The sequence below is a fragment of the Oncorhynchus keta genome, chromosome 36, assembly GCF_023373465.1.
Source record: "Oncorhynchus keta strain PuntledgeMale-10-30-2019 chromosome 36, Oket_V2, whole genome shotgun sequence".
NCBI classification, from domain to species: Eukaryota; Metazoa; Chordata; class Actinopteri; order Salmoniformes; family Salmonidae; genus Oncorhynchus; species Oncorhynchus keta.
This window is the reverse complement of record NC_068456.1, coordinates 11,765,399-11,793,346: the sequence shown is the minus strand read 5'-3', so window position 1 is coordinate 11,793,346 and position 27,948 is coordinate 11,765,399. Positions and strand designations below refer to the sequence as shown.

At 42.7% G+C, this 27,948-nt stretch overlaps 4 protein-coding genes and 1 non-coding gene across 8 annotated transcripts; 4 read left to right on the top strand and 1 right to left on the bottom strand.

Annotated features, from left to right (window-relative positions):
* Positions 1–190: 190 nt before the first annotated feature.
* On the top strand, positions 191–9,821 carry LOC118369638 (lymphocyte-specific helicase-like). Of its 2 annotated transcripts, none has more exons than XM_035754170.2 (23): positions 191–358; positions 607–707; positions 2,170–2,288; positions 2,393–2,515; positions 3,972–4,010; positions 4,112–4,136; positions 4,258–4,319; positions 4,423–4,464; positions 4,595–4,819; positions 4,904–5,086; positions 5,234–5,377; positions 5,497–5,693; positions 5,800–5,896; positions 5,994–6,155; positions 6,298–6,440; positions 6,675–6,819; positions 7,027–7,110; positions 7,231–7,350; positions 7,476–7,592; positions 7,709–7,868; positions 8,601–8,697; positions 8,804–8,880; positions 9,090–9,821. In XM_035754170.2, exons 1-23 carry the CDS (start codon positions 351–353, stop codon positions 9,179–9,181), a joined length of 2,562 nt encoding a protein of 853 aa, XP_035610063.1. In that variant the 5' UTR covers positions 191–350; the 3' UTR covers positions 9,182–9,821. The 2 variants fall into 2 exon arrangements, with proteins under 2 accessions (XP_035610063.1, XP_035610062.1); XM_035754169.2 differs by having other exon boundaries at positions 2,167–2,288.
* A 774-nt stretch (positions 9,822–10,595) lies between these two features.
* On the top strand, positions 10,596–12,887 carry LOC118369642 (calcium homeostasis modulator protein 3-like). Its single transcript, XM_035754175.2, has 2 exons — positions 10,596–11,826; positions 12,076–12,887. Exons 1-2 carry the CDS (start codon positions 11,737–11,739, stop codon positions 12,220–12,222), a joined length of 237 nt encoding a protein of 78 aa, XP_035610068.1. The 5' UTR covers positions 10,596–11,736; the 3' UTR covers positions 12,223–12,887.
* A 160-nt stretch (positions 12,888–13,047) lies between these two features.
* On the top strand, positions 13,048–15,274 carry calhm2.1 (calcium homeostasis modulator family member 2, tandem duplicate 1). The gene is made up of 3 exons (XM_035754171.2): positions 13,048–13,233; positions 13,568–14,196; positions 14,425–15,274. The coding sequence occupies exons 2-3, from the start codon at positions 13,651–13,653 to the stop codon at positions 14,836–14,838; spliced, it is 960 nt and encodes a 319-aa protein (XP_035610064.1). The 5' UTR covers positions 13,048–13,233; positions 13,568–13,650; the 3' UTR covers positions 14,839–15,274.
* Positions 15,275–16,374: 1,100 nt separating this feature from the next.
* LOC118369640 (RING finger protein 122-like) lies at positions 16,375–27,420 on the top strand. Of its 3 annotated transcripts, none has more exons than XM_035754173.2 (6): positions 16,375–17,519; positions 23,588–23,744; positions 24,916–24,958; positions 25,375–25,416; positions 25,591–25,670; positions 26,873–27,419. In XM_035754173.2, the coding sequence occupies exons 1-6, from the start codon at positions 17,495–17,497 to the stop codon at positions 26,991–26,993; spliced, it is 468 nt and encodes a 155-aa protein (XP_035610066.1). In that variant the 5' UTR covers positions 16,375–17,494; the 3' UTR covers positions 26,994–27,419. The 3 variants fall into 3 exon arrangements, with proteins under 3 accessions (XP_035610066.1, XP_035610067.1, XP_035610065.1); XM_035754174.2 differs by having other exon boundaries at positions 16,382–16,836; positions 25,588–25,670; XM_035754172.2 differs by having other exon boundaries at positions 16,387–17,519; positions 25,588–25,670; positions 26,873–27,420.
* LOC118369939 (U7 small nuclear RNA) lies at positions 22,197–22,253 on the bottom strand. Its single transcript, XR_004822717.1, has one exon. It is a non-coding gene; the product is annotated as a U7 small nuclear RNA (small nuclear RNA).
* Positions 27,421–27,948: the final 528 nt, after the last annotated feature.

Below are 27,948 nucleotides of genomic sequence, written 5' to 3'. Positions count from 1 at the left end.
CATATCTCAATTCTGAACAATTTTATTGCGAGTGAAAATGTAATATGATCTTACTCATGAACATATAATCAAGTCTTCCCTCTTTCGATGTTCTGCAAACCAAAAATAGAAACACTGGATTTTCAATATATCAGATCCCCCTGTCTTTAACATTAGTTTCATCCTCTTTGGCGCGAAATCATGAAGCCCCACCTCCTTAATTCTACAGTCAGTCATCACACAGACAGACTGCTGCATGCGTGTGTAACTTCTTTGTATAACTTGCTATATCTAGCTAGTTCTTTCTAAAATAAATATCCCGCGGAAATAGTTTATTTTGCTACATATCTAGTTTGGAAGGTTTTCCCAATATGAGTTGGTAAGTCCTGTATTGTTTCAAAACGGTCTTTGTGCATGCAGCTACGGTTAGATTTAACCTAGGGCTAGACTAACGTTAACGTTAGTAGCCCTAGCTAGCTAACGTTAAATCGCTATGACGTCGGTAACGTTCGTGTAGTGTTTCGTAGCTTCAAGGCTAGCTAGCTAGCTGAACTGTTTACTTGCCACACAGTTTACACATGCACGGTTATTTGTCTCACTCCCATTCATTTAATATTTACTCAACAGCGTAAAGGAAGAAACCCGAAGCATGTCTCCTCATTGTCCAAAGCCTAACGAATCTGAAGAACCGCTGGGTACAGCTATGGAGAAGACTTTGCCTGAAAATGGTAAGTGAAGACACTCATTATTGGCCATCGGTGGCTTACTAACTTGTAGTAGCTACTACCCTTAGAGGTTGACAATTCTTCCCTTCATATAAATTATAACCATATACGATATATATAGAAAAGTATCTGGACACCCCTTCAAATGAGCCTTTGCTGACGGGTATAAAATCGAGCACACAGCCGTGCACTCTCTATAGACTCAACATTGGTAGTAGAATGGCCTTAGTGAATAGCTGTGACTTACAATGTGGCACCATCATAGGATGCCACCAATTCAGTTCATCAAATGTTTTGCCCTGGTCAACTGTAAGTGCTGTTATTGTGAAGTGGAAAATGGTAGGAGCAACAACTTCTCAGGTGTGAAGTGGTAGGCCACACAAGCTCACAGGTACGGAACCACAGAGTGCTGAAGCGTGTAAAAAAAATCACCTGTCCTCGGTTGCAACACTCACTACCGAGTTCCAAACCGCCTCTGGAGGCAACGTCAGCTTAATAACTGTTTGTCGGGGGCTTGTCAAAGGAGGTGTTTCCATGGCAAAGGAGGCATGCACAAGCCTAAGATCACCATGCGCAATGCCAAGCTTCGGCTCGAGTGGTGTAAAGCACGCCACCATTGGACTCTGGAGCAGTGGAGTGATGAATCACTCTTCATCTGGCAGTCCGCCATTCGAATCTGGGTATGGCAGATGCCAGGAAAACGCTACCTGCCCCAATGGATATTGCCAACTGAAGTTTGGTGGTGGAGGAATAATGGTCTGGGGCTGCTTTTCATGGTTCGGCCGAGGCTCCTTAGTTGCAGTGAAGGGGAATCTGAATGCTATAGCATACAATGACATTCCAAATCAAATGTTATTTGTCACGTGCCGAGTACAGTAGGTGTAGACCTTACCGTGAAATGCTTACATACAAGCCCTTAACCAACAATGCAGTTCAAGAAAGAGTTAAGAAAATATTTACTAAATAAAGATAAAAATCAATGAAAAAAATAAGTCTATATACAGGGGTTACCGGTGCGGCGGGACATTCTAGACGATTCTGTGTTTTGTGCCAACAGTTTGGGGAAGGCCCTTTCCTGTTTCAGCATGACAATGCCCCGTGCACAAAGCGAGGTCCATACAGAAATGGTTTGTCTATCATGTGGAAGAACTTGACTGGCCTGCACAGAGCCCTGACCACAACCCTATCGAACACCTTTTGGATCAATTGGAACGCTGACTGCATGCCAGGCTTAATGGGCCAACGTCATTGCCGACCTCTCTAATGCTCTTGTGGCTGAATGGAAGCAAGTCCCCGCAATTTTACAACATCTATTGGAAAGCCTTCCCAGAAGAGTGGAGGCTGTTATATCAGCAAAGGGGGACCAACTCCATATTAATGCCCATGATTTTGGAATGAGATGTTATGCGAGTGTCCACATACTTCTGGTCATGTAGTGTACGTTAACCATATAACATCTCAGCAGCTGCAAGTGTGGAAGCTGAAGATGTGGTGTCTGCAGTTGTCATCACAAAAGAGATGGAGGAAGAGGAGAAACAATTGATGGAGAAAGGAGAGAAACAAGAAGAGGAGATAATGAAAAAGGTTAGTTTTTGTTGTTGAAATACAGTGTCTGAATAACTGTAGTGATGTTGTTGGGATAATGGAATGTTTTCAATGGCCAACATTACCCTCTTTCCCCCCCCAAGGCTCGAGAAGCTCGGGAGAAGGAATCTCATGACATTCGCTTCAAGAGGCTGCAACACTTGCTGGAGAAAAGTAACATCTATTCCAAATTCCTTCTTACCAAGATGGAGCAACAGCAGCAGGAGGTAAGTCCTAATACCAGTGGAGTGGAATATTAGAAGTACCTCTTGCACAGCTCATTGTACAACTACTACCTATCCATAGATGTGATTTGATCATGTTACAGCTAATGAGTTACAGGTGAACAAATACAAATGAGAACAGGAATCTAGGCAGTCACTACCTAAGCTCCTTAGCTTTGCTGTTTCCAGGCCTCCTTTTTGGGAATAATTGCTTTCCAACTCGTGCGATTGTCTGAAAAATGCATGGAAACGCATACAGTACCAGTCAAGTTTGGACACACCTACTCATTCAAAGGTTCTTTATTTTTACTATATTCTACGTTGTAGAATAATAGTGAAGACATCAAATCTATGAAATAACATATGGAATCATGTAGTAACTAAAAAAGTGTTAAACCAAAATTTGAGATTCTTCAAATTAGCCTTGATGACAGCTTTGCACATTCTCTCAACCAGCTTCACCTGGAATGCTTTTCCAACAGTCTTGAAGGCTGCTTTTCCTTCATTCCAACTCATCCCAAACCATCTCAATTGGGTTGAGGTTGTGTGATTGTGGAGGCCAGGTCATCTGATGCAGCAATCAATCACTCTCCTTGGTCAAATAGCCCTTACACACCCTGGAGGTGTGTTGGGTCAGTGTCCTGTTGAAAAACAAACAATATCCCACTTAAGCGCAAACCAGATGGGATGGTGTATCGCTGTGGTAGCCATGCTGGTTAAGTGTGCTTTGAATTCTAAATAAATGACTGACAGTGTCACCAGAAAAGCACCATCACGCCTCCTCCTACATGCTTCACGATGGGAATCACACGTGGAGATCATCCGTTCACCTACCCTGCGTCTTTCAAATTTGGGCTCATTAGACCAAAGAACAGATTTCCACCTGTCTGATGTCCTCTGCCTGTGTTTCTTGGCCCAAGCAAGTCTCTTCTTATTATTGGTGTGCTATAATGGTTTGCAGCAATTTGACCATGAAGGCCTGATTCACACGTTCTCCTCTGAACAGTTGATGTTGAGATGTGTCTGTTACTTGAACTCTTAAGCATTTATTTGGGCTGCAATCTGAGGTGCAGTTAACTCCAATGAACTTGTCCTCTGCAGCAGAGGTAACTCTGGGTCTTCCTTTCCTGTAGCAGTCCTTGTGAGAGTCGTCATAGCGCTTGATGGTTTTTGTGACTGCACCTGAAAACTTTCAAAGTTCTTGAAATGTTCCAGATTGACTGACCTTCATGTCTTACAGTAATGATGGACTGTCCTTTCTCTATGCTTATTTCAGCTGTTCTTGTCGTGTTATTTCATAGTTTTGATGTCGTCGCTATTATTCTACAATGTAAAAATTAAAGAAACCCTGCATTGAGTTGGTGTCCAGACTTTTGACTGGTACTGTATATCTACCCAAGTAGTCTGAATAGTATTTGAAAAAGCAGTGTTTAACAGTACATTTTCCCTATATACCCAGGAAATGCTGAAGAAAGAGAGACTGGAAAAGACACACAAGGTGAGTGAGTTTTCCATTCCTGTGTTATTGTTATGTTTCTGTGATTTATTGCTGCCAGCAGCTCCTTAATCACTAAACATTTAAACATTTTCTTGTCACAGGGCACTGGCAAAAAGACTGGAAGAGGTAGGCAGCACTTGTGTCCTGTTACTTTGCATCATGACCATTGAAATCCTCTAGTTGATGTCGAAAAACAATTTTATATTGACGATATCCAACTCCTGAATTTGTCTTTCTGTTTTTTCAGTTGAAAGAAAGAAAAGGGAGAGGGAGGAAGATTACAAAATCGCTGATGTCATGTCTAAAGAGGTAAGAGGTGACCGTCTCTTTTTGAAATGTAGACTAATGCCTATTTCATGCTATTCAACCTTTTTTGTTGCATATGTCATCCTTTTTTTGCTTTTTGTTTCAGGAAATTATGTCCAAGGCCAAGAAACCTAAAGTGGAGGATGAGGTAAAGGCCTTTTGTTTATACACTGCAATGAGCTTTTTTTAAAACTGATTGTTACTCTTAGACTCAAGAACTTGGGAGAGTGATGAGTCCCAGATGCTCTAATGCCAATATATCTGTCCGTGAATAACAGGAGGTCCTTGGGAAGAAGAAGCTAGAAGCGGCGGACATTGAAAAGATGAGTGACTCAAATGCTGACATCAAGGGCCGTCTGTCGGAGGCTGTGAGAGACAATGCCAAACAACTGCTGGACCCAGACAGGAAAGTGAACGGGCAGGCCGTGCCCGCCCAGCAGCCCCTGCTCTTCACTGGGGGAGTCATGAGGTCGTACCAGATAGAGGGCGTAGAGTGGCTCAGGGTAAGTGGGATGTTGATTATGCCCATTTTGTTTGATCATAGAGATATTTCATTATAACCTTGGTGTGTATTTTGTTTTCTCCAGATGTTGTGGGAGAATGGTATTAATGGGATCCTGGCAGATGAGATGGGTCTGGGGAAGACCATCCAGTGCATCGCCCACGTGGCCATGATGCTGGAGAGAAAGGTGCTGGGACCCTTCTTGGTAGTGGCCCCTCTGTCCACTCTGCCCAACTGGATCAATGAGTTCAAGCGCTTCACTCCAGAGGTAATAAAAATAAAAAACACTCCTCCCTAAAAAAAACTATTCAAAGTATTACAGAAGTTGTGCAATTGAATGTCATGTGCATCACCGATCAATTACTGTTTAAAATATATATATATATATATTTCATTGTTCATCTTGAATGGTAAGGTGTCCGTACAGCTGTACCATGGGCCTGCTAAGGAGAGGATGTCGTTGTTAAAGCAGATTCGTAAGCCCCAGGGGCCTCACAACATGTGCCCTGTGGTGGTCACCTCCTTTGAGATTGCCATGATAGACAGGAAGTTTCTGCAGGTAGGCCCAACTCCCCTACTCATCATGTAAGCTGTAAAAGTTGCATGTATTAAAGTTGTGCAACCTATTTAACCCATTCAGCATCTCACTGATAACCGCCTTCTGCTGTTCCTCCCTAGCGCTTCCAGTGGAAGTACCTGGTCGTGGACGAGGGCCACAGGATCAAAAACCTGAACTGCCGACTGGTGAGGGAACTCAAGATGCTGCCCACGGACAACAAACTGCTCCTGACAGGCACGCCGCTGCAGAACAACCTGGCTGAGCTCTGGTCACTGCTCAACTTCCTCCTGCCTGAGGTCTTTGACGACCTCAAGAGGTAAGGGACATGTCTGTCTATGTTTGCCTCTACTGTTGGAATGGGACTATACAGAATGTTTTTATTTTGCCTTGTAAACTTAATTGCACTTTACTTATCTCTACAGCTTTGAGTCGTGGTTTGACATCGACACCATTGGATCAAATGCAAAACAAGTTGTGGCTAACGAACGAGAGCAGAACATCCTGCACATGCTCCACCAGGTACGCCCTCTGACTGACTAGCTCTGCAATTCACTGGGGAAGGTTAAAATGGTTAAACCTTTAGGGAGATTGTCCATAAACTCTCTTTCATCTGCAGATTCTGACGCCGTTCCTGCTACGACGACTGAAGTCTGACGTGACGTTGGAGGTGCCGCCCAAGAAAGAGATTGTTGTGTACGCCCCACTCACTGCCAAACAGGAGTCTTTTTACACTGCTGTGGTCAACAAGACCATTGCCAAAATGCTGGGCCAGGAGAAGGTAAGACCTTCAGTTCACTGCTACACTGTCATATGGTTATACTATAGAAAAACAAGGGTATAGAATGGAAAATAAATATTGCAGACTTCTGAGGCCGTGCTTTGTTTTGAAAGATGCTTCTGAGAGACGTGTCCCCTTTCAGGGGGAGGTCCCAGTGGTGCTGACAACTGACGGCAGGCCTAAGCGCAGGACCAGGAGGCCTGTGGACTACAAAGAGACTGATGGTGACACGCCCTATGACCTGGAGAAATACCTGGAGAGGGTTCAGAAGGAGGCAGAGCTGAGGTCAGAATCTCCTCTACTATGGTAGTGTTCTGTGTGACGCAAACAATGCTGTGCCCATAAATGGGATGATTATATTGTTATGGTCATATCAATTGTAGTTTATCAAGTCTGTAATTTCTACATTTTTTGTGAATGTCAACTGCATTTTAATGTCACCTCTTAATATAAATTAACCATAAAGACTAAAGTTTGCCATTTGCCCCCGCTGTGGTATAACGTATCTCTCCTCTCCAGCCCCGCCCGGGTGGTGGACGTGCAGATGCCCCTAGACTCCCAGATCAACCTGAAACTGCAGAACATCCTCATGCTGCTGAAGAGGTGCTGTAACCACCCCTACCTCATAGAGTACCCACTGGACCCAGCCACTCAGGGGTTCAAGGTAAAGGCCCTGCTGGATTTCAATGGCTACTGGCACAAAATTATGTTTCGAAATGACACGGCCAATGAATGTTGTGGGTGCATTCATGACTTCTCATCGCAGCTAAGTAGAGGCTTTTGTCAGCGCGTTGGGAGTTGGACTGTCATCTGGTGTAGCTCATTTGTAAATGCATTGTCTTGTTTCACCCTCAATCACTTTCCCCTGCAGATTGATGAGCAACTGGTGCAGACCTCTGGGAAGTTCCTCATTCTAGACAGAATGCTGCCAGAGCTGAAGAGGAGGGGACACAAGGTAAACTGACAAATTCTGTGTCAAGTGTTGGGATTTTAATACCCCAACCTTTTTTGCTTGAATATGTATTTATTGAGAGATGTTTGTGACCACTTCTGACTCGACATTGCGGACAAACAGGTGCTGATTTTCAGCCAGATGACGTCCATCTTGGATATCCTAATGGACTACTGCTACCTGCGTGGTTACCAGTACAGCCGACTGGACGGGACAATGGCTTATGCCGACAGAGAGGAGAACGTGAGTCTACTCCCCACAAAGGAATTACCCTTAAAGCACTCTGCCATGAAGCAGTCCTACAGCTCTTATAATCATCTCTCTCCTTTCTTGTGCTGTGCAACTATCCCTCCATATTTTCTTTGCAGATGACAAAGTTCTCGTCTGACCCAGAAGTGTTCCTCTTCCTACTGAGCACCAGAGCAGGTGGCCTGGGCATCAACCTGACTGCTGCTGACACGGTCATCATCTTTGACAGTGACTGGGTAGGTGTAGAACTCATGCTCTCTGGATGAGCGCAACAAACGTTGCCTACTACTATTTGTTTTGTACCTACTGGTCTTGTTTCCATACGATAATGAATGGACTCTTCTTCTATCAGAACCCCCAGGCAGACCTGCAGGCCCAGGATAGGTGCCACCGCATCGGGCAGACCAAACCAGTGGTGGTGTATCGCCTGGTCACTGCCAACACCATTGACCAGAAGATCCTGGAGAGAGCCTCAGCCAAGAGGAAACTGGAGAAGATGGTCATTCACAAGAGTGCGTAGAGTACCACATCCAGGACACAACTATTACATTGAGGGAAATCTAAAACCCACATGAATCAAAGATGTATTAAAGCAGGGATGGGCAACTGGTGGCCTGGCCCCCTTTGTGTAGGCCCATGGACAAAGTTAAAATGGTAGAATACACATGGTGCAATTTAGAAATGTTGTTTTTAATCAGCAGTTTCTCTTGTCAGTCACTAACGGTCACTCACCCTTGTCAGCAAACATTTTTTAGGTTGGTAAATTAGTCTAGCCATCTCTCTGAACTTCTAGTAGTCATGGTCGAATACTGATCAGGGGGCCCACATTGATTTGGTTAGTCACACTCACTCAGATGTAATTTTTCCACCCTATGACAAAATTTGTAGAATTGCAGGAAATTAACTCAAACTTAATGTTTATCTGCTGTCAAGAGGGGCTGCTAAAATGTTTTGCTAACAAGGGGTGGGCGGGCAACAATTTTGCTATGGACACACCAAATGCTAGGGTTCGGCTCTGACTGCACATGTGAGTATGCAGACCCACGAGCCACTGCTGCCGCTCATGAGTAGTTCAGATCTTTATTGGCGGCCCCCAACCCCATCAGTTGCCCCTCCCTCCCTGCATTAGAGATGCTAAATGTTTCAGAACTGAGTATTGTAGCTTTTTATTTTATTTTTTAGGTGCATGTGTTCATATTTTAGTACCTTTTTTAAAAATTGTATTTTTATTTTCTTATCTTCAGACAAATTCAAAGGAGGAAAAGCTGAGCTCAAACAGACCAAGAGCTGTGTTGATGTGTCTGAGCTGATGGATCTTCTCAGCGCAAGAGATTACGAGAAGTACGAGATTGTCGATCAATGTTCATTATGAAACTCACTAGAGGAAATGTCAAATGCATAGTAAGTTGGTCAAAGTCTATTGTTATCTAATGACAGTCTTTCTCAGGGAGGTGAAAAGCATCACGGGGAAGGTCATTAGTGATGAGGACCTGGAGTTTCTGCTGGACCGCGGTGACCTACTAGGTGAGTTCGATTAAAAACACCTGTCATTGGATGTCGTGGTGCTTTCTAGAATACTCAGATCCTTTGTCGGCATGCTTTACCACTGTAGAGCTCCGGTGCCATCCCCTGTAGAATGGCCCCCTGACGAACCCTCAACATCTGTTGTCAGTATAAACCTAGCTTTTGTTTGAGCTCAATTGTATGAAATGTAATCATTTGGCTCCTTCCAGACAAGGCCAAGAGGAGCTCAAAACAGAAGGTTGGAGTCTTCAAGGTTATCGAAGCCAAGGAATCATCTGAGATCAACTTGACCAGAGTTTGAAAGAAGATGAGCTACTCCTAAAGGCATAACCAAAAAGATCTTGAGCTATATCCTAAGGGTCCACAACGCTGCTGTTGGTTATAATACTGAGACTGAAACCAGAAGACTTACTCAAGCCGTCCTCCTAAAACAACTGTTTTTATACTTGAAGAAAGTGTATTTCATTGTAAAGTTTATGCGTCTGTTATTAACTGCCTTTTTGTTTAAGTTTATTTTTGTTGTAGAATTTGTCAAATGCTGTTGGTTATAGTGGAGTCTGTAACCAGGGAGACTGAAACTAAAGTATTCTAACAGCTTTGACATCTTTCTTACCTGCCATTGTTATTATTGTTGTAGAGTTGGATACTCGGGACTTTTTTTAACCACTTTAGGTGCAGTGATTCATTTACTTGGAAGTCATTTTTTTTGTTTAAAAAAAAAAACTTTTGCATTGGAACCAATTACTTTTCATAATACATGCTAAAGTAAATGCTGTACTCATATCTTGTTCAGTTCACTAAATGGGGTAATTGATACTGTATGTTGGACCAGAACTCCAAGCACTTTTATGTAAGGAAAGGTATTTCTTTACAAGCTGAGACCATTCCCTTTTAATTGTTTTGTATTCAACCCCTTTAAAAAATAAACCGTATCACCTGAATGTGTTATGGTCATGTGAGTTCTATTCCTTATAATAGTGGAACGTAGTGCTGCTTACGTACAGACGGTCTGTCAGTAGGCATGTGCCAAAAAAGATGAATGTGCCTTTTGAAAAGGTTATGCATGTTTTCACATGTATAAAAACAATGTTTGATACATATGTAATGGTTGGGGATCGATAAGTGACCCACCAAACAGTTCACATACTTTCAGTGTAAAACAGCTATAGAAAAGACCAGTGATGGGAATAAGTACTCCTTTGTCATACTTTAGTAAAAGTAAACACCTTTGAAAATTGAAAATGACTCAAGTAAAAGTGAGTCATCCAGTAAAATACTACTTTAATAATAAAATTATTTGGTTTTAAATATACTTAAGTATCAAAAGTCAAGGTATACATTTCAAATTCCTTATATTAGCCTAAACAGATGGCACCATTATCTTATTTTAATGTACAGGTAGCCTGGGGTACTCTCCAACACTCAGACATCTTTACAAACGAAGCATTTGTTTTTAATGAGGCCGCAAGATCAGAGCAGGGATAAGTGCATGAATAAAAAGTACATGATTTTCATTAAGATTGTAGTGAACGTTGTCAAATATAAATAGTAAAGTACAGATATGACTTAAGTACTACTTTAAAGTATTTTTTATGTTTACTTAAGTACTACACCACTGGAAAATACTGGATCTGATGAGTACAGCAGTCATTAAAAGCACATTTTGTCATTCAAAGGTCAGTAATTGTTAAACAGTGTTGAATTCGCTTGCACCTGCTCAGTAGGAGCTAGTGAGCACATCCTCCATTCTCTCCTAAAGCCTCTGGTGTCAGGGTGCTCAGCCTTGCACACACATTACTGGGGTGTGGTCAAAGAGGACACTAACCTGGCTGGTGCATTTTCAACTTCTCTGCTCGGACTTGTAAGACTACCTCTAAAAAAAGCACCAAAAAATACTAGTACGGCAGTAACATTTTGATTCAACACTGGAATTCAGCTGATTCTTTAGTAAGGACTATTTTGTGGTAGGGCAAATCTTTCCTACTTGTTTTTAAAACAAGGTGTTTACAGTTACAGTTACTTTTGTACAGTAACTTTACTGGATCATTGTCATACGTGTTCCATAAGACTCCAGTCTAACTAAACCATGGAATGCCTGAAGTTAGTTCTGCAGTATTTTCAGTCCAACCCTGCATCGTACTGGCCCTGATCTGCATCGTTCTGGCCCTAATCAGTGTGAACCTCTAAACCAGCTTTGACTTCAACTGCCCCTGTATTCCACAATATAACAAACTCTACGCACTGGGGGTGATGTTTGTCCCACCTTTAATATTCTTCTTCCTGGGAATCTTGGTCAATCGACACACGGGAATCATGATGGAAGAATGGTTGAGACTCATTGGGAAAAGAAGCAAAGATCATGCCATTGTCAAGTGAGTTTTCAAGTGCTGCTGTCAAACCACCTCATGTTCCTGTGTTTACTACCACCATTACTACTATCATCACAGCTTTTAGTCCAACAACTACAACTACTTCCTGTAATTATTGGGATGTTATAACCCTCTCCAAGTACATGTTCTCTGCCATGATGCATAGGGCTCTACTGGCGCCAATGGTGTGGATTCTGGTCACTCTGCTGGATGGGAAGATCTTCATCTGTGCTTTTGGCATGAGTGTAGTCCCCAAGCCGTTCTCTGGTAAATATAACCACAACACCTTTTAATGACAGTATAACCTTAACTAATAGCAGACTGTATCTCCAACTCTGACTTTGACCCAAGCCCTCACCCAGAGTAAAACTAGTCTTGTCTAGTCTTGTAACATTCTAACTTGGACTCAAACACTAACTTTAACTTAGTTGTACTCTATTTTTCCACAGGCATGCCCGAAAACACTGGCCTGGACCTGGTCTAGCTCATGGCCAAGGTGTCTTGCGAGGAGGACTTGGTCTTCAGGAATATCACATTCCGTAAAGCTGTTTCACGCTACGTGCGCCGCTACTCCCAAGTGAGTGTACTCCCATTTTTAAGTAACCCTGAAACTCATGTCTTTACTTTGCGTATTTGAGTTGATGGGTTTAATATTCAAATCGGCAAAAATGTGGTTGCACTGTTCAGGTAGGTAGGGTTTTGTTAGTCACTTGTACACTCAAATCCTACTCCTAATGCAGGGGTGTCCAAAACAATCGTCCTGATGACTAATGTCCTCCATTCTCTATTCCGAATGCTAACGCTTTATACTATACTTCCCTGACAGGCGATTGGATGGTCTATCCTCCTCTTCTTCATTCTTTTGGGTGTACTGGGCCGTCTCATCAAGCCCTGCTTCAATGACCATGCCACCAACCTTCGGGCACGCTACTGGAGCAACTACCTAGACATCGAGCAGAAGCCCTTCGACTAGACGTGCGTGCTGCGGTTTTGCCCGCAAGTGCGTGGTGCAGTATTTCGAGGGCATGCGGGAAGACGCAGTGCGAGGACTGCCTCTCTCACCCGAAGTCAGGTACAGGAGGAAAGAAGATATGGTGGAAGAGGAGGAGAGACTCCATGGGATTACCCAGCAAGAACAGATGGATCAGCTGCTTCAAACATGATTCCAGTGTAAACCTGAGCTGGATGTCACTAGAATGGCCTACAGGCCTAGAGTGTGTAACCTGGGAGGATGACAATGGAAAAACCCTCTACTCAGACGTTTAGACGTGTGTGTGATTGTGTAAATAGTACTTATTCGCTTATTACTGTTTTCCATGGGCTGCATAATATAGAGTGTACCTAGAAACTATGTGCCTGTGGGTATTGGAATGTGCTGGGATTTAGACTGACTTGTTCTGCATAGTTCATTTTACATACTGCTCAACTCCATGGATATCAGACAGATGCAAATTAGGGATGGACTGAGTTATTCACCACTTGATATTATGCTAGTTATTCTTCAAAAGGTACCTGGTACTAATGGTGATAGATTTAATGAATCCCAAAATAATTCATTGGTTACTACTGTGTAATTACCATACATGTGTTTTGGTAAACAACTGGTCATGTCTGTACTGTAAAATAAAGTGCAATTGAATATTGTTTATATTTTATGTGTAGTTTCTTAGATGTAGTCAGTTGCTCTGAGATAGTAGTCAGCTTGCAGCCACCATGTTGCTCTGTGATCATTCAACATGTGTTTTCAGTTCAAAAAAGAAAGAGGAAACCGGAGGGCAGTTCCCGACGATGAGTCACTGAACATGCCCAGACCCCAGACAACACACACGAAGAGGAATGTTTCTCCCCCCGAACCTACCAGCATGGACTCTTTGGTACTTTAGGAAATCATATACCCATTTTTGCTTTTACTCACAGATTTTGTTTTTCAACCGTTCTACACAAAAGAATGTACCTCAAATATCCTATCTCCCGGCTATAGAATGTAAGTTTGCATGACTTCATTGATTCCAGATTTTCTTCTCTGTTCTTTTCCTGTGGAATCACATGGCTTCTGTTAAGGCTTTAGCTCCACACAGAATGTGCTAGTATGAACCAATGCTAAAGTTATGCAGTTGATCTGCGTCAGTTTACCAGGAAATACATGTATAAACATAATTTTATGTTCTTCGATAAAATTAAATCCATTAGTCAATGAAGTAGGCATTCCCAGTTGTTGCAGCCTCAATTACCAGTGCATAGAATGCTCTTATCGCCATATTATCTTACCGGGCAGCTCAGATGACAAAGATCTCATGTATCTCCCTCACTTTCTATAGCGTGACTCCCCAGTGTGCAAGCTCCAAAATAGGAAAACCCTCCATTGCTCTCCAGTGTCAGACAACACACCAAACATTTCAAAATGGCTGCTCTCATCACAGAGAACTTCAAGTTTGTCTCGCTCTTCTTCAAGAGCAAGGACGTAATGATCTTCAATGGCCTGATAGCCCTGGGCACGGTGGCCAGTCAGACCATGTACAACATATTTGCCTTCGACTGCCCGTGCTCCTCCGGGCGGAACTATCTCTATGGCCTGGCAGCCATCGGGGTGCCCGCCCTGGCATTCTACCTCGTTGGCATCATGCTGAATAAGAGTACCTGGGATCTGGTGTCTGAGTGCCGCCTCAGGAGGTGCCGGAAACTATCGGGGGCGGCTGCCTTCGCCGTCCTGGGCACTATCATTGGCAGAGCGGCCGTGGCTCCGGTGACGTGGGCTGTCATCTCACTGTTACGTGGGGAGGCCTATGTCTGTGCCCTCAGTGAGTTTGTGGACCCTTCAACCTTGGAAGGTTTTCCCTCTGGACAGGGGTTAGAGGTCATGGCCAGGTTTCCCTGTAAGTCCACGGTCCCACAGGAGATGCAGGGTTTTTGGGCGGAGATTGAACGCCGACTGAAGTACGAGTCTCAGGTATTTAATTTGATCTAAATCCACTATTCCATTTTCTTTTCCTGTGTGTATGATAACACTATGTTTGTGGCATTATAGCTGGTGGAAAGAGGAAGTACAAATGCAAATGATTTATCACAGTGTCATTACATTAAATGGCTTATCACTGCCCTTGTGTTTCCTGAATTTGTTTCTTGGCTGTTCGGCTTCTCTTCCTGTGGGGATTTGTCATGGTGTTGTTCCTTTCAGCTGCTAGGGTGGCTGATGGTGGCGGGGATGGCAGTGGTTCTGTTCCTCCTGCTGTGCATGAAGCGCTGCTGCTCTCCCCTGGGCTACCAACAGGAGGCGTACTGGTCCCAGTTCCGCTCCAACGAGCACGACCTCTTCCAGCGCACGGCCGACGTGCACTCCCGTATCCTGGCTGTTGAGAGTGTTAAGAGCTACTTTGGCTTCGTGGCCCTGGAGAAAGAGGAGAAACAGCAGCTGGAGGAGCACCAGAATGCCAGCCCCATCTCTAGTACAGAGTGGAACCGGATCACTGGGATCTGCTTGTACAGAGAGAAAAAGGGATTGCCTCTCTATAGCCGCCTCAACAAGTGGGCCCAGTACAGTGTGGAGAACAACATAGACGCCATGGAGAAAGAAATGGACACTCTGAGCTGACTGGCACTGGACACCCCAGTGTTCTTCAGCCATGATCCTGGGAACCCACTGGGAGTGCAGGCTTTTGTTCCAGCCCAGCACTGACACATTCAACTAATTAACTTAATAGTCAAGTCCTTGATTAGTTGAAAGAATCAGGTGTGTAAGCACAGGGCTGGAGCAAAAGCATGTCCACCTGATGTGTCCCCAGGACCAGGGTTAAAGAACACTGACCTAGGTAGATTAGTCTTTTACTTGTATTATCCCACATTTGTATTTATTACACCCTTCGGCTAGTGATGGCACCTGATAACTATTGGAAGTAAATTGGAATGGACTCAAATATGGATTGAACTAATGTTCCCAACGTTACACTGTCATTGTTCCCCATTTACTTCTGCTCTCTTCCAGTTTTCACATGGCTGTAATGGTTGATAAAGGACGATAGTCCAAAGTATTTCTTCGGAGTTTGTGTTCATATGCTTATTGTGTCTAGTTCAGGGTCCATGTTTAACAGAACATTTTATGGAGGTGTTTTACCCTCCCTCTCAATAAGAGACAAGCTCTCAGACTAGATTGCCTGTTACTGTAACATCCTGCACTTCCAAACATCAGCTCGTAGACAGAGCACCGTTTTCTCTGTCAGGATTCAGTTCTGTTGCTTTTTTCTTCGTAATCTTCCATAAAAACGACCTATTATGCCTGTCGTCCTGGGTATCTCTAAGATATTCGCTAAATCTGTCTGTGTCTGTGTCTGTGTCTGTGTCTGTGTCTGTGTCTGTGTCTGTGTCTTTGTCTTTGTCTTTGTCTTTGTCTTTGTCTTTGTCTCTGTCTCTGTCTCTGTCTCTGTCTCTGTCTCTGTCTCTGTCTCTTTCTTTGTCTCTGTCTCTCTCTCTCTGTGTGTGTGTGTGTGTGTGTGTGTGTGTGTGTGTGTGTGTGTGTGTGTGTGTGTGTGTGTGTGTGTGTGTGTGTGTGTGTGTGTGTGTGTGTTTATCTGCTTGTCTCTCTGACTATCACATTCACTGGCTGCTGATTGTCTGCTTATCTGTATAGGACAGTTATCTGAACTCATCATGAGAGGCCTCAGTTGCTCGCGGGGCTGAGTACCCATATGCCCTCCCCACCCCCGGCCCATCCCTGGTCTAGAAGCCGTTCATCTGTTTGCCTGTTTGTCCTCATGTCTGTCTATGTTACCATGGTCGAGTTCCTGCCCAACTGCATTGCATCAACCAATAGTTGCGTGCCACCACTGCCACATCATTGACTGTGCAGTCAGGCATCAGATTTCTATATCAAATGATGTGGTTAGCTGATATGTTGAATATGTATCCATGCGTTGTAAGCTCTGGCATGGCGTCTGCAATGTAGTCGACCAGGAACTCAACCCATCTGTCTGCCTGCTTGCCTTTCTGCCTAACTGCCTATATGGCTCCTGCTCTGTTGTCGCCTAGTAATAGCTTATAGCTGGAAAGAGGGCAGGGGAGGGAGGGAAGTAAAAGGAGAGGGAAAGTGAGCAAGGCAGAGAGAAAGGAGGGGGCGGGTGAAAGTAGAGCTGTGATGCAGACAGCGAATCACATGAGCAGGGATATGTTTACAAACTGAGCTGAGGAGGCGTGCTCACTTGCTCCATTATGAGGAAGCAGGACTGAGAGCCAAGAGAGAAAAAGAGAGACTGGGACCAGAGGAGAGGTGCTGCCTGGGTTAAACTTAGCAGTGTTAGGCTCATTTTTTCTCTCTCTTTTTTTCACCTCCTCTTTGTCTGTTTTGAAGGGGGGGAGGCAGATGGCTGGGGCTGACAGAGCAGAGAGCACAACGCCAGTGCGGGCATGAGGAGCTGCTTTCACAGGAACACTGGGCACTGCAGGGAGCCATTCGCGTCTTTCCTTTGTTTCCCATAATTGGCAGAGGCAGGTTTTAACAGCAAGAGAGGAAATCTATGTCGAGACGAAGGAGGAGGCAGAGAGAAAGAGAGAGAAGGAGAGTAAAACAGAGGACCTCAGAGGAGCAGGGGAGGTAGGGGTAAGCCTTGTGACAATGTTTCTCTCCTTTTGGACTATTAACAATGACATTGATGTGTCTTTAACCTGCCAGGTTTGGATGTTTATATCCTAGTATAAACAACGCTATGATCCGGATATCTTTTTGTTTATTTGAAGAGTGGAGCCATTGCAACACGGCTGTATTTGATTCCACAATACCTTTTCACATTTGTTTTGAGCTTGATTTTGGATTGAAAAAAGTACCTTTCAATTCCTGATGACATTGTTGCTTGATTATTCACATCATGCTTACCTAAATCATCACAAAGAGTTGATTTCAACAATGAGTGACTTGTTTTTGTAATGTTTTACTGGAAAACAGACCATCATCCACAAGAGAGTTTCTTGAGGAACTGAGAGTTTTATCCCAAAGGGATTGACTCAGCCTAAAAACACAACAAGGGTTGAGTAATCAGTCCTTTTCATTGGGGACAGGAGAGTTTGGACTCACGTCATTGTCTGGAAGACAGTGACTTATCTGGGGACAATCTCCTCAATCTGTCTGCACCCCAACAAACAAAGACCTAGGACTGGTTGTGACCGCAGACACAGTGACCCTAGTGGTCGTGATTGACTTCAGACGTTTTCACCCCAATCTACTGATTCCCTGGGTCTCTGGCCATCTGGAAGCTGATTTCATGCACCCGGTCCGGTGGTGTAACGGTGAGTATGTCCTTCCAATGTTTCGTCGCGTAACAATGACCTTTGTGTTTGTGGTGTAACAATGTATTGTCACGTTACAATTGGTTTGCATCTGAGTGGACGACTCTTATGGTCCTGCCGGTTTTGTGTGCCTTTCTTTTCAACACTGAGCCCTAAACACTCTCCCAGACATCATGTGTTCACAGAGTGGCCTACCTCTTAGAGATTGACTATCAATGATTTACTAACATCCTCCTAAGATTACAGATGCCCCCCCCCCTCACCCCTCTCACCCAAACCCAGCACTCCACCCCCTCAGAGACAGAGCCGGTGGAATGGCCCTTCTGGCCTGACCTTCACACAGGCAAAGAGGGACCTTTGACCCAGAAAGTACTCTACTCATTGTGGGACTATGGGTGGTATTAGACCTTAGGGTTGCTCAACATTCTCTCCCGAGATAGTTCTGCTGATGACGGTCTAAAATGGCTGCATGGACTGAAAGAACCCAATTCCCCATCTCCCCTCAGAGCACGCACACACACACACACACACACGCACGCACGCACGCACGCACGCACGCACGCACGCACGCACGCCTAAACGTCTGAGTAGAGGGTTTTTCCATTGTGGTCCTCCCAGGTGACACACACTCTAGGCCTGCAGGCCATTCTTGTGACATCCAGCTCTCTCTCACACACACACACACACACACACACACACACACACACACACACACACACACACACACACACACACACACACACACACACACACACACACACACACACACACACACACACACACACACACACACACACACACACACACACACACACACACAGAGTAAAATGATTCATGCCAAGTGTTGACCAGCATCTACCTGTAAGGAAATGAACTGTTAGAACCCCCTGGACTGATGATGAATTGAAGCATTTTATGGTTCGAATAAATTATGCAAAGGAGGTGGCAAACAAGTCAGACTGCTCAGTTGATTGGTTGACATACTGTAAATTGAGAAAAGTTGTGACTAAACGTAACAAAAAAAAGAAGAAATTATATTACCAAACAAAGATAAATGACATAAAACACAATGTAAAAAAACTTTGGAGTACCTTAAATGATATCATGGGCAGAAAATCCAATTCATATCCATCGTTCATTGAAGTTGATGGGTAATTTATAACAAAACCTTCCGTTTTTGCCAATCATTTCGATGTCTATTTCACTAGTAAAGTGGAAAAACTTAGAAGTGAAATGACAACATTGAATAGTGAACTATCATATTACGATCTAATAATGGAATTTGAATTTGGTCAAGTTGTTGTGGGAGAGGTGGAAAAACCATTGTTATCCATCAATAATGATAAGCCACCAGGTATAGACAACCTAGATGGGAAACTATTGAGAATGCTAGCAGACTATATTGCCACGCATATTTGCTATGTCTTTAACCAAAGCCTAAAATGAGTGTGTCTGTCCACAGGCATGGAAGGAAGCTAAATTAATTCCTTTGTCTAAAAATAGTAAAGCACCCTTTGCTGGTGCTAACAGCCACACAATCAGTGTGCTGCCTATTCTCAACTTGTACTGCACTAACTTAGATGATTGATGATTGGTTAAAAGAAATTGATAATAAGATGATAGTTGGAGCAGTATTGTTAGATTTCAGTGCAACCTTTGATGTTATTGATCATAAACTGTCATTGAAAAAACTCACTTGCTAACAGGAAGTCCCATTGAGACCAAGGTCTCCTTTACAAGAGTGACCTGCATTTTACAATTGACACATTTTATAGAATTACAAGCAACAGTTAAAATACACAATAATACACAAAAATCTCATACAATCCTCGATAACATCTACATCTCTCAGCCAACAGGTCTTCTATTTCTACCCTAAACTGCCTGAGCGGCTACAAAACATTTAATTTCAACAAGATCTGCAGATTGTCCCAGCATTGGGGTGCATCAAAACGAAAAGCGGATCTACATCACATGGTTGGAGAGTTATTTATCCAATCGAACCCAGAGAGTGTTCTTCAATGGAAGCTTCTCTAACATCAGATATGTACAGTGAGGTGTCTCTCATGGAAGTTTCCTTGGGCCATAACTCTTCTCTATTTTTACAAATGATGCCACACTCTACATGTCAGCAGAACCTCAACTGGAGTTGTATATTAAAGGGTGTGACTATTGAGCAAGTTGAGGAAGCTAAACTCCTAGGTATAACATTGGATGGTCAATTATCATGGGCAAGACATATTGACACACAGTTGAAGTCGGAAGTTTACATACACTTAGGTTGGAGTCATTACAACTAGTTTTTCAACCACTCCACAAATTTCTTGTTAACAAACTATAGTTTTGGTAAGTCAGTTAGGACATCTACTTTGTGCATGACACAAGTATTTTTCCAACAATTGTTTACAGACAGATTATTTCACGTATAATTCACTGTATCACAATTTCAGTGGGTCAGAAGTTTACATACACTAAGTTGACTGTGCCTTTAAACAGCCTGGAAAATTCCAGAATATGATGTCATGGCTTTCGAAACTTCTGATAGGCTAATTGACATAATTTGAGTCAATTGGAGGTGTACCTGTGGATGTATTTCAAGGCCTACCTTCAAACTCAGTGCCTCTTTGCTTGACATCATGGGAAAATCCAAATAAATCCGCCAAGACCTCCGAAAAGAGAAAAAGATTGTAGACCTCCACAAGTCTGCTTCATCCTTGGGAGCAATTTCCAAATGCCTGAATGTACCACATTCATCTATACAAACAATAGTACGCAAGTATAAACACCATGGGACCACGCAGCCGTCATACCGCTCAGTAAAGAGACGCTTTCTGTCTCCCAGAGATGAACATACTTTGGTGCAAAAAGTGCAAATCAATCCCAGAACAACAGCAAAGGACCTTGTGAAGATGCTGGAGGAAACAGGTACAAAAGTATCTATATCCACAGTAAAACGAGTCCTATATCAACATAACCTGAAAGCCCGCCCAGCAAGGAAGAAGCCACTGCTCCAAAACCGCCATAAGAAAGCCAGACTAAGGTTTACAACTGCACATGGGGACAAAGATTACGCTTTTTGGAGAAATGTCATTTGGTCTGATTAAACAAATATAGAACTTTGGCAATAATGACCATTGTTATGTTTGGAGGGGGAGGCTTGCAAGCCGAAGAACACCATCCCAACCATAAAGCATGGGGTTGGCAGCATCATGTTGTGAGGGTGCTTTGTTGCAGTAGGGACTGGTGCACTTCACAAAATAGATGGCATCATGAGGGAGGACAATTATGTAGATATATTGAAGCAACATCTCAAGACATCAGTCAGGAAGTTAAAGCTTGGTCAGAAATGGGTCTTCCAAATGGACAATGACCCCAAGCATACTTCCAAAGTTGTGGCAAAATGGCTTAAGGACAACAAAGTCAAGGTATTGAAGTGGCCATCACAAAGCCCTGACCTCAATCCTATAGAAAATGTGTGGGCAGAACTGAAAAAGCATCTGCGAGCAAGGAGGCCTACAAACCTGACTCAGTTATACCAGCTCTGTCAGGAGGAATGGGCCAAAATTCACCCATCTTATTGTGGGAAGCTTGTGGAAGGCTACCTGAAACGTTTGACCCAAGTTCAACAATTTAAAGGCAATGCTACCAATTACTAATTGAGTGTATGTAAACCTCAGACCCACTGGGAATGTGATGAAAGAAATAAAAGCTGAAATAAATCATTCTCTCTACCATTATTCTGACATTTCACATTCTTAAAATAAAGTGGTGATCCTAACTGACCTAAGACAGGGACTTTTTACTAGGATTAAATGTCAGGGATTGTGAAAAACTGAGTTTAAATGTATTTGGCTGAGGTGTATGTAAACTTCCGACTTCAACTGTAGTTGTTGTGAAGATGGGGGAGGGGTATGTATGTTATAAAAATATGTTATGTGTTTTTGACACTAACATCAACTGTACTAGTTGTTCAGGCTCTGGTCTTGTCCCATCTTGATTACTGTCCAGTAATATGGTCAAGTGCAGTACAGAAAGACCTGCAAAGCTGCAGCTGGCTCAAAACAGAGCAGCACGCCACCCAAAAACTCCACCCAAAAACGATCTTTTGGTATTTGTTGATATATTCCCAAACTGTTTTGCCTGTCAGCAATGGAATATTCAAGATACATACCCCACAATACATGCCTCCAGGGTTCTCTTCAAAGTTCCCAAGCAAAAATGTCTAAAAACATGTTTTTATTTTTTCATTATGGGGTATTGTGTGTTGAAGGGGGAGAAAAAAAAATATTTAATCCATTTTGACTTCAGACTGTAACAACAAAATGTGGATTAAGGCAAGAGGTATGAATACTTTCTGAATTAACTATACACACACTCACATCCCCAGGCCGACGAACAATCCACGTGAAAAAAGACTATAGTATAATATGATATAAATACTTTAGTGTCGCTATCTTTATATACAATAGTATTCACTGTAGTGTTTTGGTGGACTTTACGGCACTGTAGTGTTTTTACAGACATGACTGTAGTATTTACTATAGTGTTTTCGTTGACATGACCGTAGTATACTGTAGTGTTTTTACAGACATGACTGTAGTATTTACTATAGTGTTTTCGTTGACATGACCGTAGTATACTGTAGTGTTTCTGTTTTACTATATTTGACATAGAAGCGGGGGCTTTCTCCTTGATGAAACCTACTGGACAAATACTAAAAGAGCAAATGTACCACAACCTGTTGGGAACACAATATATGGTCTATACCTGGCATGTAGGTTCCTTACTAATGGGTGGCACAAATTGGGATACGGGGGCCAGGATTGGGAGGGGTATATGCAAATCAAATACTGTAGTATTACTATAATTGAACATGTTTTGTGTTTTTGTTGGCACTAGTGCTTTTGCAGACATGACTGTAGTATTTACTATAGTATTCTACAGTATACTATAAAATTATATAGTAAGTACTACACATGATCTATGGATACTATAGTGTACTATCGTGTATAGTATTCTACAAGATTATATAGTAAGTACTACAGATGATTGAGGGATATTACAGTGTGGAGTATAGTATTCTACAGTATACTACAGTTTACTACAGAATTCTATAGTAAATTCTATTGTATTTTATAATAAACTGTAGTTTTTTTGTATGTGGGATGTGTAACACATTCCAGTCCAACAAAAAGAAGGTTGTTATTCCTATGTAATTGCTTTTAGATGTTTAATTATAGGGATCGAGTTTGTGTTTAAAGGACCATGAATAGAGAGAATATGTGGTTGTGGAATATTTCTGTGCTGGAGACATTGGTTATGGAAATGTTTCGTAACAGATTAGCCTCCAAGGAATGTTACTAAAGTGTTTTTCTTGTTGTCATTATGTAGTGCCTGGCTTCTGGGGTGGCCTTCAGACATGGGACACACACACACACATCACACACACACAGGCCTTAATGGGGGAGCTGGTCCAACACACACCCCACTCCCACTGACAGCTCACTTTTCAGTTGAAGTAACTTAGTACTTTGTGTAAAGTTTGTGCAACTCATTGAAGTTCAACAATGGAAGTAGTGTTATATTGATATTTGAAACAAGAAGCTGCTGAGTGGCTAACAGTATGCAATATGCATGCCAGCCTTGGGAGCACACATGCAATGAGATTAGTCCAGTGCTGCCAGACAGACAATGTGCACAGTATAAAATAATACAAAACATTTATGCTAATAAGACATTCCAAATTCCACATTTCATTTGATTCAGTCTGTTTCAGATGTAAAACATCCTCTGTGCACTTAGTAGATGAACACACCAACACACACACACCACTTCATGTTTTGAAATGCCACATGTAAAACATACTAATTCCTCGAATGCATAACCTCCTCTCTACATTTTAAATGAAACACACAAGTCACTGAAATGTGCTTCAGAATCCATTATTGAGAATGACGCACGCACTGAACTCTTGTCTTTTGTGTGTGAGGACAGAAGGGCCTGTAGAGTTTGGTCAAGTAGACTCAAGGCTCTCTGTCTTCTTCCTCTCTCTGTCTTCCTCCTCTCAGGATGTCTGTGCGGTTTAAGATCGCAGATCTCAGACCCTTACGGCAAGATGACATCGGAAGACATCTACAACCTGCCCCTCAACGTGTACGTCATCATCCTGGGCATCGGCCTCTTCATCTTCATGCTCAGCCTGATCTTCTGCTGCTACATGTTCAGGTGAGGCTCACCTACATTCTTGGGAAAAAAGGGATCAATAAAGGTTCTACGGTTGTAGAACCCTTGTTGGCTCCAGCTAGAACTATTTTGGTTCCAGGTAGAACCATTTGGGTTATATGTAGACCCTCTGTGGAAAGGGCTCTACAGGGAACCCAAACAGTTCTACCTGGAACCAAAATAGTTCTAGCTGGAGCCAACAAGGGTTCTTCAAAGGGTTCTCCTATGTGGACAGCCTGGAGAACCCATATAGGTTCTAGATAACACCTTTTTTTCTAAGACTGTAGGGGCAGTATCATTAAGCAAGGTCAATGACTTATGGGCTTGGTACTCTCAGTAACCCATAGTCAGGTGTAGCTTTCTTTATAGACAACAACGTTAAAAAACTTCTTTGGGAAGTACAACCCTGAGGCTGACACAATTCTTTTTTTTACCTTTATTTAACTAGGCAAGTCAGTTAATAACAAATTCTTATTTTCAGTGACAGCCTAGGAACAATGGGTTAACTGCTTTGTTCAGGGGCAGGACGACAGATTTGACCTTGTCAGGACGGGGATTCAATTTTGCAACCTTTCGGTTACTAGTCCAACGCTCTAACCACTAGGCTACCTGCTGCCCCAATCAGGTAGTACAATAGGTTTTAAACGGCAATGTGATCAATGCTAGGTGTTGAACAACCTCATGACATCATCAGCTGCCAGGCTTTTTTGTTAAGACTGTGTTTCAACCTGGAGCTAAATGTATTTTTTTGGCCAAATCTGAGGCAATGTTTTCTACACTTTCTTGTTGTCCAGATAAAGAACCAAAAAGACATACGGAAATTTGCTCCTGATCAAGTGCTTTGCAGCTGTAGCACAGCTAAGTGTAGACCACATTGTAACTTGCATTTGACATTCATGTGAATACTATAGGGAAAACTGGTCTCCATGCCGACACATTGGGCAAGATGAGACATGATATGATAGAGAGATGAGATGTACTGAAGAAAAATATAAAAGCAACATGCAACCATTTCAAATATTTTACTGAGTTACAGTTTATAGAAGGAAATCAGTCAATTGAAATCTAATCTTTAGATGTCACAACTATGAATACAGATATGCATCTGATCAACCTAATATGGAATTATGTCCAAAATAATATTTGAAAATCCCTTTTTATAATTCTGTTTCAGGTTAAGGCAACAAGGCACAAGGGAGCAATACGGATATAATGAGGTAATTTCATCTTTGAATAAAAACATTTTTTGTAAAAACGTTTTATGTTGAACCTTTATTTAACTATGCAAGTCAGTTAAGAACAAGTTCTTATTTACAATGACGGCCTAACCCGGCCAAACCCGGACAACGCTTGGCCAATTGTGCGCCACCCTATGGGACTCCCAATCACTGCCGGATGTGATACAGTCTGGATTTTTTTGTAGTGTCAGACATACAGACACTAAATAAAACTCTTCAAAAAAGTTGTACATTTCTCAATTCACGATGGCTTTGATCTTTTGCATCTTGGCAGCTTTGGATCGGCTTATGTTGTTGTTGACGTATTTATGTTAAATTTATAAAGCTGTTCTTTTGTTTTTATTTTATTGTATAAAATAGTTCCCTCTGTCACATATATGCATCTTTGTTTCTAGGTTGTTTTGAAAGGAGCAGGAAAGAAACTGAGTCTTCTTGGAGTAAGTTGACTTCATTGGTCCAGCTATGCACTTTACAAATAAAAACATTTTGTTTCAGCAGGGGGATAGAATATTGGCCCTGGCCTTAGAGAGTTATGGTGTGTGTGTGTGGGAGTGAGAGAGTTTGTTTTTTGGAAGGAGTGTTGACATGATCTCTTTCCCATCCTTCAGCAGACCTGTGCAGTGTGCTTAGAACAGTTCAAAAGCAGAGACGAACTTGGAGTGTGTCCCTGCTCACATGCCTTCCACAAGAAGTAAGTCCCTTCCCACAGTCTTGGCATTGATGGCGTGAAGTGAACAACTGAAGGTATACTCAGAAGGAAGACATCAAAAGCAATGAAACACTAAAATTGTCAAGTAAAAAAAACTGAGACAAAAACCATAATAAAGCCCTCCAGGTGTAGTGTCGAGGTGACAGGCATTTACTGTCTGTGTGACTTTGTCATTTGACGATAAGAGCCTGTTTACCCCTAACACAAGCCATCTGCCTCTCCCTAGTCCAGAGGTGTCAAACATATGCAAGCCCCTTCAATTTGGCCCACGTGTGTTTTGAGTTTTAAAAAATGTGTGTGTAACAATTGCCGAAATGAGCATAAAAAAATCCCAAAACAATTTATTTCAAATTTCGACGCCGATGAAATATAACACATTTTCAGTGCCGCCTCATTGAAGACTGAATGTGGCCCCCGGGGCAAAATGAGTTTGACACCCCTGCCCTGGTCTAATGACTTCTCTCACAGGATATGTTTGACATGTTAGTAGCCAATGGCCTATATAGTAATATGCAGGGTGGTGTGTACAGTTTAACCTTCCCTGAATTGTTATATTATTAACTGTCTACAGTGTTGTTACAATGTGCAAATAGTAGAAGTACAAATGGCAAGGGGTAAATAAATAGCCACATAAATATAACCAGATAAATATGTGCTCCATCAGTTGCCCTAAAATTATCGCAACAGGTCACAGGTCACACTTATTGCTGCGATGATCGCACACTGCGGTATTTTACCTAACAGATAATGGAGCTTATTAATATCTTTTGGATCCTAGAAATCTGAGGGAAATATGTGTGTCTCATATCGTCATATATTTGTCCGAAGGTGCAGCTCAGTTTCCACCACATTTTGTGGGCATTGGGCACACATTTCGTCTCTTGAGAGCCAGGTCTGCCGATGGCGGCCTCTCCCAATAGCAAGGCTATGCTCACACTCTGCACATTGTAAATATTTTCCTCTGTTTTCTGTCAGTCTCTCTCTCTCTCTCTCTCTCTCTCTCTCTCTCTCTCTCTCTCTCTCTCTCTCTCTCTCTCTCTCTCTCTCTCTCTCTCTCTCTCTCTCTCTCTCTCTCTCTCTCTCTCTCTCTCTCTCTCTCTCTCGCTCTCTCTCTCTCTCGCTCTCTCTCTCTCTCTCTCTGTATGTCTATAATATAACACCTTCCTCGCTCTGCCCCCATGCAGGTGTCTGTTAAAATGGCTGGAGATCCGCAGTGTCTGCCCTATGTGCAACAAACCTATCTGCCGTTTGCAGCCAGACCTCCCACAGGGCGCAGAGAGGCCCCAGGGCCCAATGGAGGTGTGAGAGGAGAGAAGGACCCCACCACAGCACCTCAACACCACTAACTACAGTCCCAACCTGCCTCTCCCAGACCGCCTGACCCCTAAAAATCACACCCTGGTCCAGGTGAAGGGAATCAGGCATTCCATCCTGACCTCTCCCATATTTCCTAGTTCTGACAGACTATTTAAATCCACTCCACTCTTTGAAGGTGTTAGAGCCCTGCAGGTGTGTGTGAGATAAGACTTTAAAGTGGAACTCATAGAACAATATTGGGGGACAAACTGACAAACTGTCAGTACCCTCCATCCCATGTTGCCAATTGAAGATAGGGTGTCTGATTGGTCGATGAGTAACATAGGACCTGGATGGAGGTGACACCCACATACCACGCTCATAGCTGCCAATATGGGCCAATGAGATATCCAGCTATGACATAGGGTACAGTGACTTGATTTGCAGTTCCTTTTGGGCATGGCATTTTGGAAGACATTTACTTCATTTTTGTTTAGTTGTTTTTATTTAAATGTATTTGGGTACATCTTCCCATTCTAAATAAATGAATATGGCCGATTAATGACTTTAAGTAATTTTGACGATAACCTTCTGCCACCGCTAGGAGTAGTAACACCAATGATGCCATTATCTATGTCAGAAACTGCATCCATTCTGCCTGCACTGTCGAGTTGAGGGACGGGCATCGCGTAGGAGTGACCTACCTGTCGGAAGACAATGCAATGTTGGTAATACCAATGACACATTTTTTGTAATTGAGGATTTTCTTAAATGGAGACCACAGCTGCTTGGATGTAATGTCATTAACCCTTAATTTACTCAAGTTATATGATTGATTGCTCACAATGTAATTTCTCTTCATTTAAATTGATTAGCCTAACACTAATAAGACTTTATTTAGACACACCATATTATAGCACTCTAAAAGGGTGTGAATAGCTAACAACTTTCTTTAATATAGACT

Coding starts and splice junctions, on each gene's coding strand:
- LOC118369642 (XM_035754175.2), top strand. CDS start 11,737: ATGGCCAAGGTGTCTTGCGAGGAGGACTTGGTCTTCAGGAATATCACA. Junction 11,827..12,075: donor ACGTGCGCCGCTACTCCCAA/GTGAGTGTACTC, acceptor CTTCCCTGACAG/GCGATTGGATGGTCTATCCT.
- LOC118369640 (XM_035754172.2), top strand. CDS start 17,495: ATGCACCCGGTCCGGTGGTGTAACG. Junction 17,520..23,587: donor CCCGGTCCGGTGGTGTAACG/GTGAGTATGTCC, acceptor TCCTCCTCTCAG/GATGTCTGTGCGGTTTAAGA. Junction 25,417..25,587: donor AGAAACTGAGTCTTCTTGGA/GTAAGTTGACTT, acceptor CCCATCCTTCAG/CAGACCTGTGCAGTGTGCTT.
- calhm2.1 (XM_035754171.2), top strand. CDS start 13,651: ATGGCTGCTCTCATCACAGAGAACTTCAAGTTTGTCTCGCTCTTCTTC. Junction 14,197..14,424: donor GACTGAAGTACGAGTCTCAG/GTATTTAATTTG, acceptor TGTTCCTTTCAG/CTGCTAGGGTGGCTGATGGT.
- LOC118369638 (XM_035754169.2), top strand. Junction 4,011..4,111: donor GACTGGAAAAGACACACAAG/GTGAGTGAGTTT, acceptor TTCTTGTCACAG/GGCACTGGCAAAAAGACTGG. Junction 7,111..7,230: donor TGAAGAGGAGGGGACACAAG/GTAAACTGACAA, acceptor GCGGACAAACAG/GTGCTGATTTTCAGCCAGAT.